The sequence below is a fragment of the Oxyura jamaicensis genome, chromosome 2 (assembly GCF_011077185.1).
Source record: "Oxyura jamaicensis isolate SHBP4307 breed ruddy duck chromosome 2, BPBGC_Ojam_1.0, whole genome shotgun sequence".
Taxonomy (NCBI): domain Eukaryota; kingdom Metazoa; phylum Chordata; class Aves; order Anseriformes; family Anatidae; genus Oxyura; species Oxyura jamaicensis.
The window spans coordinates 25126193-25151116 of record NC_048894.1 but is presented as its reverse complement, the minus strand read 5'-3'; the positions used below and the strand labels follow the sequence as shown (position 1 = coordinate 25151116).

Below are 24924 nucleotides of genomic sequence, written 5' to 3'. Positions count from 1 at the left end.
AGAGATATATAGAAGGAACTAGTACTGTTTTTTGTGTTTTTTTTTTTTTTTTTTGTTTGTTTGTTTTTCATGTCATGTCCAAAAGAGTAAGAGACATGCTGACATCTGTGCCTTGCCTGCAAGTTGTATTACAACTTCTGCATGCAGAATGGAGCATGGATCCTTTCCTTTCAAATTAGCCCCAAATCAGTCTCTTTCCAAAGTCTTTTCCTGTGCATTTTCCATCCTCACCAAACAAAAATATGGTTTTGCACAGTGTGAGAAATTACATCAGTCAAATGAGACTGTGAGATTCATCAGTCAGCTAACTAAAACCCACCTGAATCACCTGAGTAGCACTTTTTTTTTTTTAAAGAGTGCAAGTGGGGAGACTATCTGGAAACAGAGTAAGGAGTTGTTATGTCACTTGCACTTCTTCTGTCATTCTTAGTAAAAATAAATTAAATATACAAAGCAAAAAGAAAAATACTGATTCCAGACAGGTGTACAAGTGTCACTGTACTTGAAAAGAAAAACAAAACCATGAACAGGAAGAAGTTTTAGTTAGTTTATTTAAGAGTATCCCTGTTACTTACAAACAAGTTTGTGTAGATATACCTCAATACATCTGTTAATTCCACGTTAAGCGTAAGTCTATAAGCATAGATAGGTATATGTGTACAATTGTGAACATTATGTAGTTTGCAGATAGACATATAAACTCTTTTGACTGTACTTTTATTACTCGGTTGAAAAATTGACCCAAAAAGTAAGAAGTAATCTGTACAAAATTACAATAATAAATAGAGAATGCAATATTTGAATTCTTTCTTGGTAACCAAGGCTTCTCTCATGGTGTTGCCTGGCTTTACATGTATGGACCTGTCTGTCTGTCTTCTGTTGATAACTTTTGAATCTGTTTGTCCATTTATCTAAAACTGGATGTATCTCAAGGGTCAATAGATTTCCTTACAAGTTTCAGAGAAAACTGTCACATAAGTTCTTTGTTAGAATACAGGCTATCTGCATGGGACAAAATAAATATCTCTGCATAAAAAAATAAAAATAAAAAATCTGTGTGTACGCAGCTTGTGGTCAATCTTAGGACGTGAAGAAGAAACAAAACTTCATTAATTCTGTGACTTCAATAAAAGATTTTTTGCAGTTTGCTTATTTTTGGTATAATTTGGAGGGGTAGAATAGGGATTGTTTTTCTGTGAATTTTAAAGAGCTTTCGTTAATTTGGCTAAATTAGCAAACTAAAAATTTGTGTATCAGCTGCATTAAAAAAATAATAATTACATTTGATATAAAAACAAACAAACAAACAAACAAACAAACAAACAAACAAAAAAAACAGTTTTTATTCCACTCTGTGCAAACAAAGTGAGCCTGTCTCTCACTTGGCTTATACTTACTCGAACATTTAACTTTTTTTCTCTCAGCTGTCTTCCTGCTATATTTGTTCGCTAAATAAATGACTTCTAAATATTATGCTGGAATATTTTTTCCAAGGATGCATAAAAATCAAATTTTGCAAGAATTTCTTATATTGCATAAAACATAGCAATGCCATGTGTAGCAGATATTAAGTTTAGTTAAATAAAAGTAGATTGTTTAATGACAATTTCAACATACTTTGGTCTTAGTTTTAGTTTTCTTGTTAAAACACACAACTCTGTGTATATCCTCTATTTTTCACATTCTGAACAGGTGTCTGTAAATGATAAAAAAAAAGATCAGAACAATACCACCTTTCCCACTATCCTTCCTTCTTCAGTCAAAGGCTCTAGCTAGCACCATACCCCAATATCACTCTTGTCCTAAGTAGCCTATTGCTTTCCTTGGGCAAGGAGAAGAATTGTGCAGACCTCAAGGCTGTTGGAATATGAGGGTGGTGTGTATTTTATATCCTCAGTGCCAACCCTGCAAATTGGTCTCTTCTTTCCACATGGCTTTGAGTAATGAAGGAGATACTCTTGTTTTTGTAAGAAAAATGAGTTAACACCTCTCTACATAGCACAGAAAGCTGTGGTTCAGGTCTTCTAACTGTACTGGGGGGGAGGGCATAGGGAGAGTAATTTTCAAAGTTTTATCTTACTTCAGTTCCCTATATACTAAAAAAGGACTTTCCATTTCCCTGAACCATTTTCCTTCATTCATAAAATAAATGGGAACCAAATATTGGACTGGTAATTCTGCTGTGGTACCGGTCAAAGACATTTGCTCTCCTTGAAGAGGCATACAGTTATCTCACATAGTTCTTTCCTGAGTGCCAAAAACAGCAAACCCAACTAGACTTTGGTCCCTTCCGTTGCCATAGATGGAGAAGCCATTGTCTTGCAAGCTTTCATAACTTCAAAGGACATGGTATACAAGTCCCGTAGGTGTTCTGCAAGAATGCATTTTTGATAATAATTACACAATCTATCCAACATGTCGGCATATATCCCAAAGCAAATGTTTACTGCTGGAAGCCCATAAATAGAGTTAAAATGATGTTAATTCCCACGTTCTAATACGTCTCAAATGATCATAGTGGCCAGAATCTTGAGGCAGCCTGCTGTACATAAGGAAGACATATTTCTGACCATCTCTGTCAGGTTGTTTTTGAAAGTGCAGTTGTTAGGAATACTTCCAATACTACAATAAACCTTTTGCTTTATTTTCAAGGAAAAGCAGGAATTTAACATGACTTTATTAAAAACAAACAAACAAACGAATAAAAATGTCAAGGCAGGAATGACAGTCTGCACATATGAATTTAGAAAGCAGTTATATAAATTCAGAAGAATGGAACTACCAGTATTGATAGAGTGTTTAACATCGCTATCTGATGTAACCGTATCAGTAGAGAATTGCATTAATTTCACAGTACTACCTCATCCCCATTTTAGACTTTGTTTTCAGTCTCCAAACTCACTGGGGAGTTTTTCCATTATTTTTACTGACTTATCTTGAAGTCAGGTGCAACATCCTGTTCGAGTCACAGAGTAGAAAAAATCCTTTATTTGTGCTCAGGCAAAAAGAAACAGCTTATCATCAGTGGTGGGATTAGAAATCATAACTGTTCTTTTTGATACTACACTGTAATAATCTACAGGCTTTCTCATCCTATCTCTTCAGAATAAGAAAGATTATTTCCATGGTTGACATCAAACTTTGGCAAGCTGCCAATATACAAGTTTGGCTTCTGAAAGCCGATTTCTAGAAGAAAACTAGGATTCACACAGACTCATCTATCTGTATAAGAAACTTGTGTCCCCAGAAATAGCTTATTCCATGCTATTAGTACACTGCAGGAACTAGTCTCTGTTTTGGCTTTGCAGCCTCTGTTGGGCTTTGATGGAGCTTTATCTCATACAATGTGTGGAAAGAATTTGGAGGGGGAAAACAAAGTTCTTGCAGACCAACTTTTTGTAGAAAGTCAGTGTGGAGATCTTGTTAAAGTTTGTAAGACCTCAGTTAAACAGGATAGTTAGCTTTCTCCCAAGCCTTCATTATTAACTGTGGTTCAAGCAAGGCATAGTTGTGTGGGCAGTGTTGTGTGCCCCAGCTTAGAAATGCAATTATCAGGGAAAACATTTTCAGAAAGAGTAAAAGTGTTTGTCTTTTTGTCAGCTTTGCTCACTGCGGGAGACCGGCCTTTCTTTGCAGCATTCTTCTTTTTCTCTGTCTGCTCCAAACTGCTTTTCATTGAAATCAATACCAAATGTTGACTTCATTTGAATGGCACCACTGGCAAAAAGTAAGGCCGAAGTTAAATCAGAAAAAAATACTTCTTACAACTTTAAAATTGATAGCAATTAAAAAATTGTTTCATTTCATTTACATTTTATGGGCCAAAAATTTATTACTGTTTAATCAGCAGTATGTCATATAATTAATGGCTGAGACCTGGAATTAAGTCCTGAAACAGCACTCAGAAATTAATGCACTTCAAAATGTTTTTCACTTAAAGAAAGATCAGTTCAATTAAGTACACACATTCATTGATATGGAAATAAATAGAACATAAGTTTATCCCAGAAAATTGCCCATATTTCAGATATTTTGCATGTCTTTCAATCTTTTTTCCACCTTCACAAATTCAGAAGTTCAGCAGACAGAGGTAGTGTTCAAATATTATGAATGCTGCTGTACAGTGTTCATTCCCAAACTGAGATCAGTCTGAAGAATCTAATATTAAAAATGAAGTTGCCAAATAATTTCATCCAAAAATGTTATTTCTATAATTTAAATGTCATATGAGATATTTATTATAAATGTCTGCTTGAACCACTGCTACCTATCCAGGCACAAAAACTCCCAGTAAGACCCCAGTGTACATTACGCTGCCAGTATCACTTATCTTGCAATGGTTAATAACTCCTGTTCAAACAGAAAGATGCAGACTTGTTGCCTGAAAAAAACAGTCCTGCTCTTCCAGAAATGAGTCCTACCAGTTAAGCAGTTTTTCCAAAAAGCTGTCACTGCAACTATTGTAAAAGGGACTCAGTATAAAGATAAAAGGGACTCTTTATAAAGATAAAACACTCTGGAGTTCTGCTAAGAAGGAGCCCTGTATTTCTGAGTATCCAGCACCAAGAGCAGCTCCAAAATAGCACCATCATGTGTAAGGGACTGTTAGTCATCATCTGTCCTTTGAAAATAAAACTGGAAGTGCAACTTCATGGCAGTTAAAATCACAGCACTAAATATTCATCACAGATTATTAAAAAAATAAAATAAAGCAGAAGTTTCATAGAAGAAAATCAAGACCCCTTAACATGCAAAAGGACTTATTAAATCACTTTTGTCTATCTGCCAGTAACTCCTTAACTCTCTGAGAGTAAATTTAATGGCTTACTAATTCAGTAAGTATTTGGTTTGAGTTGATCAATGTAAACACTTAAATGAGTCTGTTCCTGAAATATCTTTCTCACGTTGTTTCTACTCCAGGGTATAATGCAGGACTGTTTGATCACATGTAGCCTGATATTATATTCAATCCTACCTATGTGCTAAAATAATAATAATAATAATTAGGCCTTGGTTGTGCAGGAATGCTATTCCATAAAGTCTGAGACTTGTGCTTACTGAAATCAAAGGGAAACATATTCCTCCAGTCTCAAAGGGAAGGAATTCAGCTATGTCCATCTGAAAAATAGAAAGGTTTAGATGTGTATTACTTAAAAGTTACTGGATAATGTACAAGCTTCAGTACAGGAACAAGAAAAAAATTAAAGCTGGTCTTTAATGGTCTCTAAATTTTGTTTCACATTTTTGTGTTTAGCATTTACTTACATTTGTACAAAATGGGTATTTTCATCATAGGCATATATCTGAAAAATTACACACAGTCATTTTTATCAAATCGTAGGGCCAAAAGCCTAGGAATTGCAATGCCTGTAAGTTCAGAGTATAAAAATCTCATCTAAACCAAGTGTTTGTCTTGCTCTATATTTCACAGAAAATTAAATAAATAAATGAATAAATAAAGTATCATTACTCTGTTTCAAAAGAGATTGAAAACATCCTAATCTTCCAAGCTGAATCTTCCAAGCTGAACCTTTGCTTTCATACAAGCTTTCCTTTATGTCTTTTGTTTTAATCAACAACACCTGATCACGTAACAAAAGAAATTTTCTACTTTTTAGATAGGTGGTATTATTCAAAATTTACTTATTATATATGGTATTTACAACTTAAATGGTAGCTTAAATAAATTGCTTAAAAAAATAAAATAGAAATATAAAAATCGTTCATTTTGTAATGAAATGTCATTAAAGACTAATACTCCTCAGACAAATCAGGGATGTAAAATACAATTGCATAGGGTTCATATTCAGAGCTTTGACACATACTGTTCTAATGTACTTGGGGTATCAGTAAGAGCTCTTTTAAAAAAGCAGTACCACTAATTGCACCACTTTGCTTTCTACATGAAGACAAAACACTGATTATTTATTTCACATGCAATGGAGCACCTTTGATTAAACATCCTGCTGAATAGTACCAAAGTTCTACCATACTGGTATACAGGCAGGTGACCACTGTCCACCCAACTCTGATCTCTTACTGAGGAAAGTGTTTCAGTAGGGAAGTATGAATATATTTAGTATGAATATATTTAAAGGAAGCGTGAATAGCATCTTCTGGAAAGAATACAGCTGGAAAAGAAAATAAACGGTAGGGGGAAAGTGCTAAATTTAAGGAAGGGTACTGTGCCTTCAAGGACTGAAAGAAGAGGTTTTGGGACATAAAACCATGGAGAAGTTCTGCTACATGCTTCTTTGCTGTGATCTGTGCTCTTAAATAGGAATAGTTGATATGTTTTTCCACAACTGAATTATCAGCTTCTTGTGCAAATCTCATTCTACAATAAAATTACTTTTGTAGACACTTTCATTCCTTTTTTCCCAAACAAGACCACCCATTCCCTGACAGATCTGGGCAGCAGAGCTATTCAAATATAGAACTTTTTATTGAAGTACTAATTCTGCTCCTGAGTTCATTTGTCATTTTAGTGACATCTTTGCCTTGTAGCTCTGTGGAACATGCTCAAATGGAATCAACCTATGAGGCTACACGTGGTATTATTCTGCTCATGCTGAAATCAAGTGAGTTAAGCAAAAAACAATTAAACTGTGCGGGAAATTTTTCTCTCATTAAAGGAATAAAGTTAAAAAACATTCAGATGCTGTTTGCAGTCCAAACATAGTAATATGTGGATTTTACATTGCTTTTTGCTTGCGTATGTGCAATGTGTGAGCTATCATATGCAAGACTAGATTCTACTCCAAGAAACCAAAGAGAGTTGGGCCTCACTACCTTGGTGTGGTGGTTTTACTGTGCTAGGCAGCATCCCTGCCAGACCCAGTACACTTGGTGAGGATGGTTCATCAAAAATAACCCTATTGGTGCTTTTCAAACTGGTGCTGTCTGAAAAACGTACTGCATAGGAAGGTGAAGTGCCTCGTCAGGATGAATGCATGCCAAGCTTTAGGCAAAAGCTACAAGCTGCTTATAAGCAAATAAAACCTGAACTCTGCATCACCAGCAGGGCAAATCAACACTGGAGGGAGGGCAAAAAGCCCCAAGACACAAACTCTGCAGAGCCCATAAAAGCTAAGCTGTCTTAAATTCCCTGTATCTTGAGTTTTTATACAGCCCTGCAGAAGCATACGCACTCACGTGGATTCAACGAGACAGTCGGGGTGTCAAGCAAGGTCAGCTCTAGCTGCTGTTGAATAGACTGTGCTGACTTCTTTCCAAAGCCATCAGAAATCTTTTCTGGATCTTAGTGCTCATCCAAATAAGCTTCCCTTTTGTCCCCTGTCTGCTATATAAAGTACTTTCCATATGAAGGCACTTTATCTGGCAATGTAATTTATGGAAGAGACCATCTATTATTTTTCCACATGAAGCTTTTGATCATGGATGGATATTTGAAGTTATTAACAGCACTGAGAGGCTAAAGTTTCAGGTCTTTTTACTTGTTGCCAGTGAAATAAATGCTAACATTGGCAACCCATGGTTTAACAGGAAAAATCTTGCTGAGAATTACAGACTACTTCCAGGTTTTTATTTTGAAAAGCTTTACAAATTGGCTGCTATATTGGAAGCATTTGTTTTCCTATTTGACTCTATCATTTGTAGGCCAGATTATCCTTTAGCTCAGCAGCTGGATTTGATAGGAATATTTGGGGCAACCCTAATCCTAGCTGTCCAAAAATGTATAAGTGCTCTATAGGATAAACTGAAGAACAGCCCCATGGCACCTGCATGTGTCCAGGCTGTGCTCAGAAAAGCAAAATTGCCTCTCTATTTTCAGCTGACTCAAAACTTGGAAGCTAATCCTCATTAGTGACTTCAGCTGACATTTTGGATTGGCTTCTGAATTCCTTGCCTAATGGAGCCAGAAATTCATTTTAACAGCCCCAGCAAAATAAATCCCTGCTAAACACAAGCATTAGCCAGTGTGTATCAAGATTTTACCAAAAGCAAACCTTGGCACAGGGAAGCATTCAGAGTTAGTTTTGGCAGCCTTAAAAAATACATTATGTTGGAAATGATCATAAATGGGCTTTGTCTGATTTGCTTGAGAATTGCAATGGCCCTGCAGGCTTCCAGTCCTAACAGTGGAACAGGTACAAGCCAGACGAGATGCTGCTTTACCTACCACCATATGTCTCATTGGCTGTGGCTCATTAGATGCTTCAGAGCAGGCCCTTCTCCCCACCCATGCCCTAAGACAAAATTAGGCTATGCATTTTCTGACTAGAATCTCATTAATAGAACTGATGTATGAAAGGAAAGGAAAATCAGAAAATTTATTTGAAATAACCACAGTAAGTGGGACAGTGACAGTGCCAAGAGGCCAATAAAATGATCTGCATTACATGTAACAGGTTCTGAGGAGCCATTTTTGCCAATAATTGACAACAAAAAGTCATTTCCAAGTTCTGCCATGCCATTTTCCTTTTAAAACTGAGTGGGTTAGCTTCCCATAGCTGTCCCAGAGCTCCATTTAACAAGTATAATGAAAGGAGGAAAACCCCGGGCTCACAGAAAAGCAGTCCTGCTGGCTTGCATCTATGTTGCAGGTTTTGTTGAAGATGGTGAAAACCTTTACATTCAGGAGTATCCAGAACTGAGACAGCCCCCAACATAGTGGGCACCAAGAGCAAAACATCTATCTGCAGTCTGAGAGGCTGCCCAAATTCTCATTGTAACTCTGAGCTCCTGTTGTCCTCAGATTGCAGGATAGAAAGAGTTCTTAAGTACAGTTTAATGTAAGCAAAGTTTCACTAAATCCTCAAGAACTCATTTGTGTTAGCTCATCATAGTAGAAAGGTGCAGTCAAGTATTTACAAATCCCATGCCTGTAGTCTGCCCATCACAGGGTCCAGCATTATCCCTATCTGTCCAGCTGTGAGAGGGCTTATTTCTCTGTTGTACTGGGTTCCTCCCGCTTCATTATATATATATATATATATATATTTAGGAACATTACATCCACCTGTATTTTCTGGCACCTGTTGTGCCAGAAAATAAAGTAACTTCCAAAGACCTGAATACCTGGGGACCAGTAAAGCTTCTTTGAGAGATGGTTGTCCATTTATAGTCCAGTGTGTGCAGATCTGTGCAAGGTCTTTGCTGAGACTCTGAACTCCACAGGTGGAGCTTATGAATATTTAAGAGCAGAAGAAGTTTAAGGTTTTTTTAAGAGGTTGCCAGAGCTGCTGTATCCATGCCTTGGGTACAGGCCTGGAAGGACGTTTGGGACAGAGAATCAAGTCTTTTTATAAAATTTTCCAGGAAGGTTTGAGTGACTTACATGAATAATGGCTTCTCTCACTGTTCAGGTAACTCCCATTCCCTCCTCTCTTTTCCTTGCTAATTCACAGAAGAAAAGACGAGCTGTAAAGAAAACACTAATCTTCTCCCTGCAAGTCTATGAAAAGACCCATTCCTCCCCTTATTCTAACCTGAGCAGGTGTGTACACTGTGAAACTTGCCTGCATATTTATCATGGAAAGAAAGACTTTTTGCGTGTGTTAGTCTGGAATTCTTCACAGAATTTTAATTTAAATGGCTAATAGCTACCTTTTGGTAAAATAGCATTTCATAGTAATTTATCATATGTAAATTGCTCTGTTAAACCTTTGTAATGAATGCATAATGTCATAGTGAAAAATATGCAGGTTTTTTCCTAATCAAAACTAGGAATTGAGACTGCTAGTATTCAATCTAAAGCTTTACAGTAACAGTGCTGCAGTTCTTGGCATGGACAGCACAGTAGTCAAGCACTACAGCTGTGTATTTAATGATTGCCTAGTAATTGATGGAGATAATTTTGTTTTTACTGACTTGTAAAAGTCATGACTATGTTTTCTTTTGTGTGAATCAGTACATCATTACATCTTCATCTGTCATTACATTGTTTGTAAAAATAGTGTAAAATGTAATGACAGCTTTGGGTGATGTCTATTTATTGTAGTTTAGGGATGGTAACAGAAATATCAGTGCTGCAATAGACGCAATAGTTTAAGACCATAGGTAAGGTAAGATCTCTCATCAGAGGTAATATCTCTCCAAGCAGGTCAATTGGTGTGTCTGTAAATGTTGTCCAAGGCCTCAAATATGCAAAGCTTTCTTCAGAGACTGTCACAAGATGACTTGCATGCCCTGAAGTTTCTTTGTCTCTGTTAGGTCTTCTAAAACACCTTGTTAGAAACAACCCTTCCAGATCAATGGTAACATATTCTGACTTCAGATCATATTCAGGATTTCTAATCATTATTAGCAGAGCTGCTGTAAAATTAGAACCAGACTTGAGAAAGAAGAGTTAGTGTTTCAACACAGGCTCATTTTTGTCAGGATAGAAAGGAAACCTACATCCAGCTGTTACAGGCTATGCCAAAATGGGAACAAAATGCTCTAAATGTGTGTCATGTGCATTTGATTTATAACAACAATCCACTCACATGATTTTTCACACTTCATATGAATTATATAAAAACAGTGACATAATAAGAAAGTATAATATTTTTCTTGCTATTTTGCCCACTCCATAAAATATTCACTTACTTCAAATAATCTATAGGAATGTATGGTTATGAAAAAAAAGGACCAGTGGGAGTTTGCCTGGGGAAGGATTGAATGGAAAATTGAAAAAGAATTGGCCACAACTAAATATTAAATAGATGGGTTTTGTTGTTGTTGTTGTTGTTTGTTTGTTTGTTTTTGTTTTGTTTTGTTTTGTTTTTGTTTTTTTTTTCCAGTATATGCTAAAGCTGAAAGAAAACTTCTAACAAATTTTCAATAGATGGGAAAAATAATAATAATAATAAAAAAAAACTATTGATCTAAAAAAGTATTGATCCTAGAAGGAAGAATGTCACATGTTTAGTTGTACTCATCCACATAAATGAAGATTCTGCTAATGTGACACAGAAAGAATCTGGGAACTGGAAAAAGTTCAACCCTTATTGTGCAGTTTTTCTTGCTTCTCTTAATTTCTTCACATGTACTTCCAAAGTGCATCTAGGACTGCCTTGTCATGATATTCTTATTCCACTGAACTTGTTAAAATATTTCTAAATGCATTGACTGGCATGGACTGTGCTGTACATCCAGCCTAGGTCTCATGTACAGTACAGTCATGATGTAGGTCTGGGAGAATCATAGGACAACCAAGCAGGTGTTTTTTTCCTTAACTCATTAACAGAATTCTGACTTAACCTGTTGTAGTATACTTTAGTTTATTTAACAATGCTCATTTAGCTCTTCCCCTCACAATTCTCATTGTAAATTATATTAATATTATTAATGTTAGCCCCAAATGCTGTTTTGCAGATGGTAAATACTCTGAAAACTCTAAGAGAATGATAATGATAAATATGGATTAATTCCAATGATCTGATTTAATTTTTCAGGATATGCAAAAGATTATAATCTGACATAAATGTATGCAACTCCACTGCAAGTCACTGCTCTGCTACAGGGTAATATTCATTGCAAGCTGCAGTGTCACCAAGATTAGGTTATAGCATACCTGCTCTTTTTGCAAACACTCCTGTAGATATCTCCAAAAAATTGCAAGCACTTTCAAAAACACCTCTTCTTACTGTGCCTAAAAGACTAAGATTGTTCTATGCTACTGTGTGAGATGATAAACCACAGCTTCACAGCATAGCGAAATGGCAAGGAAATATTCTGCTTTGAGGAATGCTTAGCGATGAACTTGACATTTGTGCAGTGTGGTTGCTTTCATCCATTGTGTGGCAGACCACTAGCCAAAGCTGCTTCAGTTAATCCCATTATTTAAGCACTCGTAGAGTAGCAGAAATGCTACTCTATAGATCTTACTCATATACTTTGTTTCACACCTTTTTCTCCTTCTTTGTTCTATAGCTGGAAAATATTTGACTTTAACATGACAACATTTACTGGCACATAGTAGGGTTTATTTAAAAATGTTTTTTGTTTGTTTGATTGTTTGTTTAAAGAGTTTATTTAAAAAGTTTTTATCTTATTATCCACTACTGAAAAATCGAGCTACTAAAATGTTAAGTCATACTTGAGATATTTAAGGATTTTATTTAACATTAGCAATACAAATCTGATTGTAAAAACAAAGAAAAAGGCCTCAGCATCTGGTATGAACAAAGTCGCTGAGAATCTGAATTAATTCTTGCATGAACCATCATGGCTTTGTTACAGTGAGATTATTTTAAGAGCGTATACTTTGAGTACAGACTAAAGAGGATAAGCTCATTTTCCAAAGACAGTGTGATCCACTGCCTGTACTCCATTGTGACTTGTGTACAAGCGTAATTGCATGTGTTGTTCGTCCTTATACTGCAAATGTACCGGAGATATTTTTCTTTTAGTTTCTATTTCACAAAAGCTTAAACTGACCTGTAGCAGGGTATCTGTGCTCTTGTTCCTCTCCCTCTCCTGCCAACAACATCTTTCTGCACCCTTGCTTTTATCACCAGATATAATTTTTATCACCAGATAAAAATCTTGCTTGTATCACCAGAACCTGTGGGAGGTCCAGAGTGTTGTAGAGGCAGAAAACATCACTCACTCCAGGGTGCTCCAGAGCTCAACTTCTGCTGGGGTGGCTGTGTGGGACAGGATATATATTGCAGCTGTAAATGTCTATCATTTATATTTAAAGATCAATTCTACAATATTCTATTCCATTCCATTCCATTCCATTTTTTTTTCCTTTTCCTTCCTGTTTTAAAAAACAAGGGTGGCTTTTACGTGGGATAGCTATAGCTTCATGTCCAGCCAAAACCGGAGACCCATTACTATGATTACAAAATAGGATTTTATACATTGTTCCTACAGCCATTCCTATGTAAAACAGAACGATTTTACCAACTTCAGAGAACTGAAAGTACAACAAGGGACAGGGAGTCCTGTGGAGGCTAACCTCCAGAAGTGCTTCAACTACTCCTGTTAATGGAGGGCTAAAATATGTCCTGGGCTAAAATATGTCATGTTTTACACCTTCCCAGAGTACATTTGAAAGAAATGACAGAATCCAATCTTTGTAAGTACTGCAAACCTCGTGTACCAAGAAATCCACCAAAGCACTTTACTAGTCCCTTTGTAAAATTTTCATTCCTTCCACTTTCTTTTAAGCCTCATAAAAGCTCTTGACCAACAGCCAGGAGGACGATGAGGGATAGCTTCCTAATTACTAAAAAAGTAGTAGGTTTCTTGGCTACTATTATGTGATACAAATCCTGTCCCTTTGCATCAGCCATTAGAGGATACAAAAGCACAGTATATAATTCTCATTCAAAGCATGTTTCTTGTATTTTTTGTTCTTTCAAAATACATTTGTCTGTCATCTGGTCTAATAGGAGCCATCTTCCTCATTTTCTCTAGTGTGTATGATCACCTTGACCACCCAGATGTCTAGTGTGTGAGCTTTTCAAAACTTGTGATTACCCCAAAAGTAAGGACAGCCAAGTTTGCAGCTACTTTATCTTTCTTTCTCTGTTCAGTTTATTGGCAAGGATTTGGTTAAAGAGAAGCAAAGTAAAGAGAAGAAGTAAAACAGACCCTTCCTGTTCACTGTGTTTCAGTAGGAAAATGAAGCCTCCAACATTGCACCTCCCGTGTAATCCAAATAAATCGATAAAATAGATTTATTTGGTCACTTGATCTGTGCAGCTTTGAAATTGCCTATTTGCCATAGCTAATAGTTTCCACTTGTTAACATAGCACCCACTCAGCTCTACAGATGCAGTTCACCCTCCCCAACAGGCAAGATAATGGAAATTAATGGCCTGAGTAACAACTGGATAATCATCAAACTAATTGTCCTTTGGCTCCCTGATAATGAAATTATCTTCAGGACTACCAAAGGAATGAGATAAGACCTAGAGGTCTGCAGTTTTCATGTAGCAATACCTTTAGGTGCCCAACACCAAAAATTAAGAATATGGAAGAAAATTAAGAATATGGAACCTATATTTCTAAGGTTTTCATATGAAAACTTCAGGAGACAAAAATACTGATCAAAGAGCTGTGTAAAGATAGCCAATACATCTTCAGCCTTGCCTCAGCTTCATAGATGCTTGACTAAACATTGTAAGGAGCCTCATTTCTCCGCCTGGGACTGATGGTCACCAGCTTTCTGGCATGTTAGGAAGAACTGAGCGAAGCTTACCATTTCCTTCAGAAATATGGCCTGTCAGAAGATCCTGATGCCAGTTAAACTACTGGTAGATCATTGCAGGCTAATGGTTAGAGAATGTGCTTGGAAAAATAGGAGGGATTTTCTCTCTTTCTCACAGCTGGGATCACACTCACAGTATTTCTTTTGCCTGAAGGGGCTGTAACTACTGTGCTGCAGTGCTGGTCTGCATAGGACCTGGGATTATAGAAGTGTGATTGCACAGCTGACTCTTGGACCAAAGCAATAGCCTAAATTAGGAAACTGGTGGTAAAATATCCAGTTGGAAATAATATGAAAATTTTAATACTTTTTACCCTAGACTTTGTTTTTGGCAAAACAAAAGCAAACTGGAAACTATGGTAAGGCACATGGAAAATAAGGAGGTGATTGGTGACAGCCAACGTGGCTTCACTAAGGGCAAATCTTTCCTGACAAATTTGGTGACCTTCTACAATGGGGTTACAGCATTAGAGTATAAGGGTAGAGCAACTGACATCAGCTACCTGGACTTGTGCAAAGAATTTGACGCAGTCCGACATCATCCTTTTCTCTAAATTGAAAAAGCATAGATTTGATGGATGGACCACTTAGTGGCTGGTATGGTTGCACTCAAAGAGTTGCAGCCAATGGATCAATGTTCAGATGGAGACTAGTGGATGAGTGGTGCCCCTCAGAAGTCAGTATTATTTGCCCTCTTTGTCAGTGACATGGACAGTGGAATTGAGTGCACCCTCAGCAAGTTTGCTGATGACACCAGGCTGCGTGGTGTGGTTGACATGCTGGAGGGAAGGGATGCCATCCAGAGGGACCTGGACAGGCCTGAGAGGTGGGCCTGTGTGAACCACATGAAGTTGAATAAGGCCAAGTGCAAGGTCCTGCACCTGAGTTATGCCAATCCCAAACATGAATACAGGCTAGGACTGTATTCATGAGTGAATCAAAAGCAGCCCTGTGGAGAAGGACTTGGGAGTGTTGGTGGACAAAAAAAAAAAAAAAAAAAAAAAACTGAGTATGAGCTGGCAGTGTGCACTTGCAGCCCAGAAAGTGAACCCTATTCTGGGCTGCATCAAAAGAAATCAAGGGACTTCTTGTTTTCGTAGCTATTTAGCAACTACAGAAATTGTTCCTAATCTTCCTTATTCTAAGGGGAAAAAAAAATCACCAACAGAGTAGCATACCCTATACCCTTGACCAGCGGGTCAAGGGAGTTGATTCTCCCCCTCTTCTTAACTCTCGCTAGAACCAACCTGGAGTGCTGCATCCAGCTCTGGGGTCCCCAGCACAAGAAGGGCATGGGCCTGTTGGTGTGAGTCCAGAGGAGGACCACAAAACTGATGAGAGGTCTGGAGCACCTCTCCTGTGAAGACAGGCTGATATACCTGGTGTTGTTCAGCCTGGAGAAGAGAAGGGTCTGGGGAGACCTTACAGCAGCCTTCCAGTACATAAAAAGGGTACAGAAAATCTGGGGAGGGACATTTTACAAAGGTATATAGTGACAGGACAAGGAGTAATGGTTTTAAACTAGAAAAGGGTAGATTTAGCTTAGATGTAGAGAATAAATTCCTCATGATGAGGGTGGTGAGGCACTGGCACAGGCTGCCCAGAGAAGCTGTGGATGCCCCATTCCTGGAATTGTTCAAGGCCAGGCTGGATGGGGCTCTGAGCAACCTGGTCCAGCGGGAGGTGTCCCTGCCCATGAAACTAAAATTTTGAACTAGATTTATTTAAAGATCCCTTCTAAGCCTATTCTATAATTCTATGAAATGGACTGGCAACATCCTCCTAGGATCCAAATTCCCTAAATGTTCATCAACAGGGGCTGCTATCTTGCCCATGTCTTCTTGAGTAGCTTCTCCCTCTTTTTTCCTGTTCCAGCATTGATGCAAGCAAAGCAGGCTGGTGTCCTCCTGAGCTGGGTGGCAAGATTCTCCCCAAGAGGATCTACAAGCCTCTGCGCTAGTTAAGAAATCCTAGAGACCTTGGGGTTGGAGGTGGCTACCTACTTGAGAAAACTTCTCAGCAGTGGTACGGAAGCCATCAAAAAACATGCATGGCCAAGTAAGGAGGTAGAATGTGAATTTTCAGAGTCTTCAGGGGAAAGACAATCACAGAAAAAGTGATATTTTCACGTCACTCTTCTGTACTTTGTCACAAATCCTCCAAGTCCTATTTTGTGCTATTAAAATATTTTCTTCTTCCAAAGGTATTGTGAAATATGGCTTTGCAGAATTATCAGAGCAGAATAATTAAATGAGTTTTTTCCAGTTCATCCTTCAAAAAGCCTTTCTTTCTTACTTTTTCTTCAGATCTCAGCAAAAAAAAAAATATTGATCTGCTGCCCTCTCTTGAATTTTCCCTTTTACACCACTTTCTGACTAAATTTGACCCATCCTTATTGGCCACTTGTGCAAATGACTGAGGTGGTAGTGTTGTTACCCTTTGGGGTAAACAGATTATAGATTATAAAGATTATAACTGCAATTAAAGCCCTTTTCAGTTTAATATTACAACTGAGAAAATCATAAAAAAAGCCAAAAAGAGGTGCCATTACCAAATGGGATATTGTGCTGGTCCTTAGATGAGCTTCAGGACTAATCCCAAAATGTCCATGGTATTATTATAATAGCTGAATCAGGAGGAATATCTTAGCACATAATGAGCTATGCTACATTAACAAAGAAATAGAGAACAATATTATAGTTTAAAAAAATAGACTGGGATTTCATACATAACTATTATAAACAACAAAGGAAGAAGAATTAATACAGTCATGGAAATTTACTGGGCTTTAACAGTTTCCCTGTGATTAATCACTGCATATGGATGTTCTGAACCATAAATGTACAAAGCACATTATATTATCTTAACTCAAGCAAGGATATTGCTGGACTCAAGAAAAAAAAAAAAAAAAAAAAAAAAAAAAAGATAAACTGTAGAGAAATGTGAATTGGGACAGCACCTAAAACCTGCTTGAGAACTTCAGCAAATGAAACAAAATTTGGGATATTTGATCCACATAATAACCATTCTCATATTAGCTCCAGTGATCCCAATAGCTATCATCAGTACGTTGTCTAAAAATCAAGATGTTTATTGCAAGAAGCATCATCTCAGGAAAACCGAATGAATACCTTGAAACATCTGCAGTGAGGAATCATCTAAAATACCTATGCGTATAACAGCTTAAAATATTATATTTTATTGTTCCTCCCTCTCTATTGGTAAATAACAGAGAAACAAACACATGTTCCGTGTAACGTGTAGTTTAAAAATAATTTCCTGACCTACTTCATTGCATGGTCCTATCAAGTGGCTGTGGGGGTAGCACAAGTCAGGCAGCAATAAGCAACCAGAAGAAGACAAGGGAAAGACCCCTTTCACAGGTACCAAAGCCAGAATGTGGTAGAGTCATGACACAGGTATGTGCTCATTCCTGATTTCTCCCTCTATGTTCATGGTAGCACAGATCCAGTGCAGCTATGCCCTGCTTAAGGCTGCGCTGGGCTTCCCAGCCTCCTTCAGCTGCAAGGAGTCTGTCCATGGCAGCAGCAGGAATAGATGTAAATGATTCATACTTTTTGCACACCAGTCTCACACTCAAGGCACCTGAGTGTTCTGCTTTGCAAACCTGGGTTTACCTGTAATGTCACCCCTGAGCCTGGATCTCTGGCAATGGGGCAGAGCCATGGTGAAGCTGGTCTTCCCTTCTGTCCAGAGGCTGACAGGGCCCATTTCCTGGGGCTCCCCTTTCTGTGAATCTTTCTGCCGCCACACTGTTTCTGCCCTGCCTATAGATCACCACTTTTTCCCTGTACCTGTTTAGCATGCCGTCAGATGGTATGGAATACCCCTTTGGCCAGTTTGGGTCAGCTGTCCTGGCTCTGTCCCCTCCCAGCTCTTGCTGCACCCCCAGCCTGCCCGCTGGCAGGACAGAGTGAGAAGCTGAAAAGTCCTTGGCTTGGTGTAAGCACTGCTCTGCAACAGTTTAAACATCAGCATGTTATCAGCACTCTTCTCATCCTAATCCAAAACATAGCACCCTACCAGCTACTAGGAGGGAAAATAACTGTCCTAACTGAAACCAGGACACTGCCTTTTCATTTCAATGTGCTCATTATCCTTCATCCAATAATGATGCTAGCCCAAGTGTGTGTAGTGGTATGGCCCATTTGTGTGGTTAGAGTACACAAAAGCTACTTCTCAGTCAGGAACTTTATACTAGTGTTGTTAAAATCTAGCCTGTTGAAATTGTTGTCACTGGAAAAGACTCCTGTGAAAAAGGAAGAAAACAGAGGTACTGGATTTTAAGTAGCATGTCAGCCATTCCTGTGGTTAGAGCTGGCTCAAAGAAGAAAGACTAGAAATACCAAGACTATATAAGATTTTGTGTGGGAAATAATTCTTACTCATTTACTTGCCTGTATTATCATGTGGCAATGTCATCACAGTTGACAGAGGGGAAAAATAATGTGTTAAACATTTTACAGATTTGTATTTATTTTTCATTAGGAGGTGTAGGAGCAAGAATTATTTAAAATAGCTTCTTCAGTACATAGTTACAAATGTTCACAAAATCTCACTAGACTAAAATTTACCTGTGGCTACAGCTATAATCCAACATAGCACTGCAAGCACTTCCAGCATTAAAAGCAGGAAAAGTAGATGTATCACAGGTTAACTTCAGCTGCTATTGACTTTGCTTATGCTTTCTAGATCACAATATTGTGGTCATCTCTGTGCCATTTATAGCAAGTGGTGTGTGTTTTAAAAATGTCAACTGGTTGTAGGGCAAAGTCCTCCCTTTACCTACTCTTTAGGGCATCCCTGTAGGTGCAGCAAAAGTAACAAGGCTAGCAAGAAGAATACAGAGGCACCAGCAAGACTGGCTTTACACCACGTTACAGAATGCTTTACATTATAGTCCGTAACTGTATGGATACACATATTTATGCATGTGTCTTCTCATTGGGCAGCTGACCAAGCCCACTGTTTATACGCCCATGATTTTTTTGGCAGTTTTTAACCAATATACACTGTAGGAAATAGTATACAGAAGATGGAGACAATTCCAGACATTTTCCTCAGATCTAGCTGTCCAATTTTTGCTTCAGTTGAGTTGTCTGTCATTGCAGATCAAATACAAATATATGGCTGACAGCATAATTATGTATTATTTCTGTGTCATTTGCCTGTCCCATTACCTCTGGCACGCCAGAACGGTTCTGGCAAGGCTCAGACAGTAACAAGACTACTTATCAGAGGCAAATCCTCTGAACCCTCTTTTCCATCATTTTGTGTTTTATGTAATCTCAGTGACACATGACTGCAACACTCCCATTTGTAGATTACATCCAGATGTATTAGATTGCAGTGGAAGTGATACACCTTTATTACATTTTGAGATTGCATATTTCTTCTTTAAATGAGGACAGTTGTCCCATATTTTAATTCCCCCTGAAAATGGGTGACATTCCAGACCATTTTAAGATAAAAAAAAGCTGTTACCATGCTGTGGCAGAAACAGATGTTATATAAGTGATTGTGTTGCTCACTACATGTAAAGTAGACTAAGCATCCAAGTCAGTGTGCCTTTTTCCCATCAAATTTCTGGGGTTTGGGTATGTAGGGTACTCTCTATATTGTAGAAATTTTTTGGTAGAAGTAAACTGTAGAAGTTTTCTGGTAGAAAACACCTCACTCTTAGTTTCTGAGATGCCTCAAGAGTAAAGGTGTGGTAGACAGATCCCTTTCTTACTGTGACAGAAAGTGACCTATAGAAATGTTCCTCACCTCGGAGTCCGCATACTCCAAGCAGTCCCTCCAATATTAGTAGGCACAGTGTCTTCACAAAAGCTGTGTTTCTCACTCTAATGCAGAAGTTCTGTTTTTTATAAAACTGATATAACACAAACTATATAACACAAAGGATGTGTTAATGCAAAGAGTTCTACTCACTTCAACTCACACAATTGCTATGCAGTATGATGATATAAGGTAACCCATGGATAGTTTTCCTAGAAAGGAAAAATGGATGTTGATATGTTAAAGAAAAATAATAGCAGAAAGTTGCTGATCAAGTTCCCTCCAAGCCTGTTGACTCCTGGCCATGCTCTATTTCTCCAGTACTTTGTGTGGCTGAAGCAGTCATTTCTGATGTTGGAGGGTTACTCTGCCATGTATCTTCCACAGTTCAGCTGAGCTAGCTGCATTGGGTAGCGTGAAAACCCACTATTTACCTATAGGAATTTATTGTAACAAATAAAGTCTAATGCTGGTTTTGTTTCTGCTCTTTAATTCCCAGAAGGGTCAGCTACAACGTGTCTCTTCAGGAAGACTCCACAATGAAAAAAACAACCCACAGTTGCTTCTTACTGATTATCCTTCTTATTGTAAGTACGAGAAAAATGAACTGCTTATGACACCTGCCAAATTTAAACTTGTGGTGATGTTCAGAAAAATAAGGAGTACTGGATTATATTTGTTATAGAGTACAGGAGAAGGAATGAGTTCCTTTCCTGATCAATTTGGAAGTAAGGTTTATAAAGTTTCTAAACAAGATACCTCATAAAAGCTTGAAATTGAAACTACTGTTACTAGTGAAACAGAACTGCAAGTCTGAAGAAGGTAATGTGTGTGATTTTTCATTTTCTTATTTTACAGACTACAACATATCAGTGACTTGGAAACTTAAGTGTTTGAAAACTTCCTTAACGTTGTGTGAGACTTTTACTGACTTAAGTAATTTTGAATTTTCACTGTTTATGGTTACTCTGCTCTTAGGAAAGCAATAGAAATGGCAAATTACAGCGTAAAGTTTAGTTATTCGGTTCAAACACTACTTTCAATGGGTTAATCTCAGTATTTCTGTCACTCCAATATATGCAACGTGGCCATATAATTATTGTTTTAAATATGTAGCAAATTCATTCCTACTTGACTAATTGCCTCTCATGTAAGTTGAACGGTTTCTCCGACCTCTGCTTGTGAAACCTCAATTGGTCAACAGTTACCAAAATCAAAGACATTGCAGGTAGTCAGAAATGAGGACACTATGCAGATCCTCAGCAGTCAGTATATGTCTGAATGATGTTATTGGGAATATGCATCTTTCTGCCTCAGTGTTGAGTTACTTGCATGCCTGATGCCACCTTTTTTCCCCAGTTGTTTGTTTCTGTATTCCTGAAGAAAGACTTGAGTCTTATCTTCTTGATTGTGTTTTGTTGGCTAGCTCCTCATACCCCTCTGCTTCTCAACTTCTCTTCCAGCAGCTGAATGTGGAACACTTGTGTGTGTCTCCCCATCAGCTCACACCCTTTCTGAGTACAAATTGTAGAAATGGGGCTATAAGACAGACTGGGGAACAGCAGACTGCTCTCCCTGATTTGTTTGTTGGATTGTGTCCCTCCTTCTCTTTCAGACTAGTGTAACTTGCCCACAGTGCTGTTCACAACTTGTATTTATGTGAACAAAAAGTAGGTTAGGGAAACAGAGAACAGTAAGGGAACAATGGAATAAAACAGTGAAATGAGATCATGGAGAAAACAGGAGAACAGCAAAGAACACCTCATGTTGGTAAAATACTGAATTCATAGTTCAGGATTAGGACCTTCAACCAAAGAAGAACTAGAGAGCAGGAGGAAGAACAGAAGAGAGTTAACGTATTTCTGTTAACTTGGTCTCAAAAGTAACTAACACAGAATTAGTTATGATCTGAGGAATCATCCTTGTGATTGGCAAAAACATTCTCCTGTGATGTGTATCAGAGTATTCTGGGTTTTGTGGCATTTTATGGCTGTTACACATAGCCCTGCAAGGGATGCACGTAGCAATGCTCTGGCTGGGACATCATGCATGTTCAGAGATCTCTCTAAGCCAGAGAGCCCAACAGACATCAGCTTCCTTCTGTATTTGAATAATCCTGGCTGGTCTGCATAGCTTAACAGGAGCCTTGGCAAAGAACTGCAATTCTTCCTATAACAAAGTGAAGCCAACTGAAGGAACAATTCCAGGTTATTTTTCTTCCTCAGACAAATGACAGGACTGTAAATATCCTGATAACTAGAATTGTCAACAGATCTTACTGAATGAGGTGTTCTGACCTACAGCATGGATTTATAGGTCAGCCCTGAAGGACTGGGCTGATCCTTCCCCTGTTATCTACAATCTTTTAAATCTCTTACCCATAGTATCACACATGTAGTACTGGTTCTGTGCTCCTTAACGCAGTGTTCTGGGGCTAGGACTTCTTTAAGACACTCTGCAGTGAGATCTGCATCCCCTTCCTTGTAGACATCTTTGCACCAGGGGAGCTGTCTGGATAACTTAAGCACAAATTTCTTTACATTTTCCCTGTTCCAATCTCAATATTCCATCCTTTCCCACTGTAGTGGCCATACTGTGATCTAGTTAGACACCTCTTAGATCAATTTACCTTCTGGTAACGGAGAAGCTACAGTCATAGAGGGAGACCATGAGCAAACTGTTTTCTTGATAGCACTTGCCAAAACACTGCTGTTAAATCAAATATGAAAAATATTTGGCAGCAGCTATCTTTCCAAAAAATTTCTTCACCTGTAGCTCATAGAAGGCCTTCATTATTTTTTTTTTTACATTTTATCTGTGGTCTATAATAAGATAAAGGTGTCTCTTTTTCTCTTCCAAAAAGACTGTTCCTGCTCTTTTGGATCTTCTAATCACACTTCGGTTCCCAGAGCCACGAGCCCATGGGAGTTCCATGTCAGCCACTGCCTGAGGTTGAGGCAGATGTAGTAATCAAAGTGATTTGTGACATGGGTAGTTGCCCCTTCCTCTACCCACCCCACAAACCATTCTCCAGATCTTTCTTTTTTTGTTGGCACTGATGGTTTACTGTCGTACTATGTCTGTGTCCTGCACTCCCAGTGCACTGATGAATGCAAATTCTTCCAAAGCAACACAGATTAATGTGGTCCTAGCTTTCTCTCTGGGCTGCAAATTCTCTCATTATGCTGTTTGTTCTGGTGTAAGTGCCTGTCCTGTATTTCTCCTTGCATGTTTTGTCCTAGACCCTAGTTACAAGGTGTCCATATGTTCCCCTCCCCACGGTCTCCAACGTTTAGACCAGTCCTCAAGTGGTTTTGGTACCTTATGATAGAAACCATCTCTCTTAGCTATGTATTTTTTACATAGAATAGATAGCACTTTATTCTTCTATGAAGAGGTCAATAATAATTGTCCTTTGCCAAACAAAAACTATTTAAAGCACTAGTTGCTCCAAAACTCACTTGTTAATAAATAATATTTTTTGAATTGTCTGATGGCTCCCCTTGCTTTTGAATGTACAGTGATGGCAATGCTTCCATCATCACAAGATATTGCTCTGTAATTCAAAGTGAATTCCATTAGAAATGTTAACTGTTCTTCTCAGGGAGTATTTCTTAGTTCACTTTATCCCTAATACTATGTTTTCAGTAATTATTGAGAGCCACAGAATGTGACTGAGATATGTTTCATCAAGCCCCTGTAAGCTGGAGGAATTAGTTCATCTCCTAGGTGCGCATTTCTCTCCACAAGAAAGAACATCTGCACGGTGTGTCCAGGGGCATCAAACTGCAGAGAATGAGAGGGAGGAGGAAACAAATCTGGGTCTTTTTCCTGTGTGACTGATCAATTTTGCAGGACATTGAGAAAAGGGAATTGTATTTTCTACCTCATTTTGTCAAGTAAGAATTCTCATCTAGTGAGAATTCCATCTCTACAGATAGTAGTTTGGTCTTGCCCTGTAAATGAGGATGGATGCGGTAGTTTTTCTCACATACTGCAATTTTGTTGTCCTGAGCCAACCACAAAGTGCTCAGTAAGGACAAAATGAATGCTGTAGCTTAAGACCACGCCATTATTTAATCAGATCAATTTGACCAAGATTGTATTTTAAAATAAAATCATTTTGAGTAAAAAACAAATTGCACAGCTTCATTAAGTCCAAACCTGTCAAATTGCTACCAAACCTTGGTCACTAAACTATACACAGTCTAGTGCATTGTGTCAGATCCTGAAAGGCTTGTGAATAATTCCAATTCATAAAACATGGAACATTAATTACATGAAAGCCTAAATGTAATTTTAAGTAACTGCAAAAACTGGCTTATTTTGGAGCATGGCTTTAGTAGGTTGGAGTCTCCGGAAGCCAATTAGTAAAACATTTGCCACCGTGATGAGAGTACAGCTCATGGTGCATGCGTCTGACCCCTCACAACCACCAGTGTGATATATTCTATTCACCAGTGAGGTGGCATGGCCATGTCCTTCCCTGGGCTCCTGGGGCTGTCCAGCTTTCACCACAGGTCTCTAAAAGCCATGTCTGTGCAGATACTGTACGCATAAGACTCTTTCTGCTTAGACACTCTTCCAGCATCTGGTCCAGAGCAGGTCCCACTCTGGGGCAGAAGAGGTGCTGAAGAAGTGTATATTTTCCTTTGTAGCTATGGGTTGCTGAAAGAAAGTGGACTTGCAAATTCCAGAGCTCTTCTCATGCAAGGAGGATTTAGGAAAGTACTTTGCTGATGATATAGAGTTGGTGAGAATTATTTTGAGAATTTCAGACACAAGCTGCACACAGTTTTCCAGGAGGGAGAGGAGTGCCCTGCTCTGTTCTGTTCACCTGAGGATCTGGGGTGAGCAGGACCTTTTTGTCTATCTCCTTGCTTTTTAATAAAATAAGAATGCAGCTGATTGCCCTAAAGAGGTCTTTTGAAAGAACACAATAATTAGAGCTG

General features: G+C 38.3%; 1 protein-coding gene across 5 annotated transcripts in view; it reads left to right on the top strand.

Moving 5' to 3' along the window:
* CALCR (calcitonin receptor) overlaps window positions 1-24924 on the top strand; it is a 172971-nt gene that overhangs the window by 73946 nt on the left and 74101 nt on the right. For 3 of the 5 annotated variants that reach the window (XM_035318718.1, XM_035318721.1, XM_035318722.1), the window contains exon 2: window positions 20472-20559. In XM_035318718.1, the coding sequence (XP_035174609.1) occupies window positions 20512-20559 (48 nt within the window). In that variant the 5' untranslated portion in view covers window positions 20472-20511. Of the gene's footprint in view, window positions 1-9329; window positions 9461-20471; window positions 20560-24924 lie in introns of all 5 variants that reach the window. The other 2 variants (XM_035318719.1, XM_035318720.1) reach the window with 2 other exon arrangements.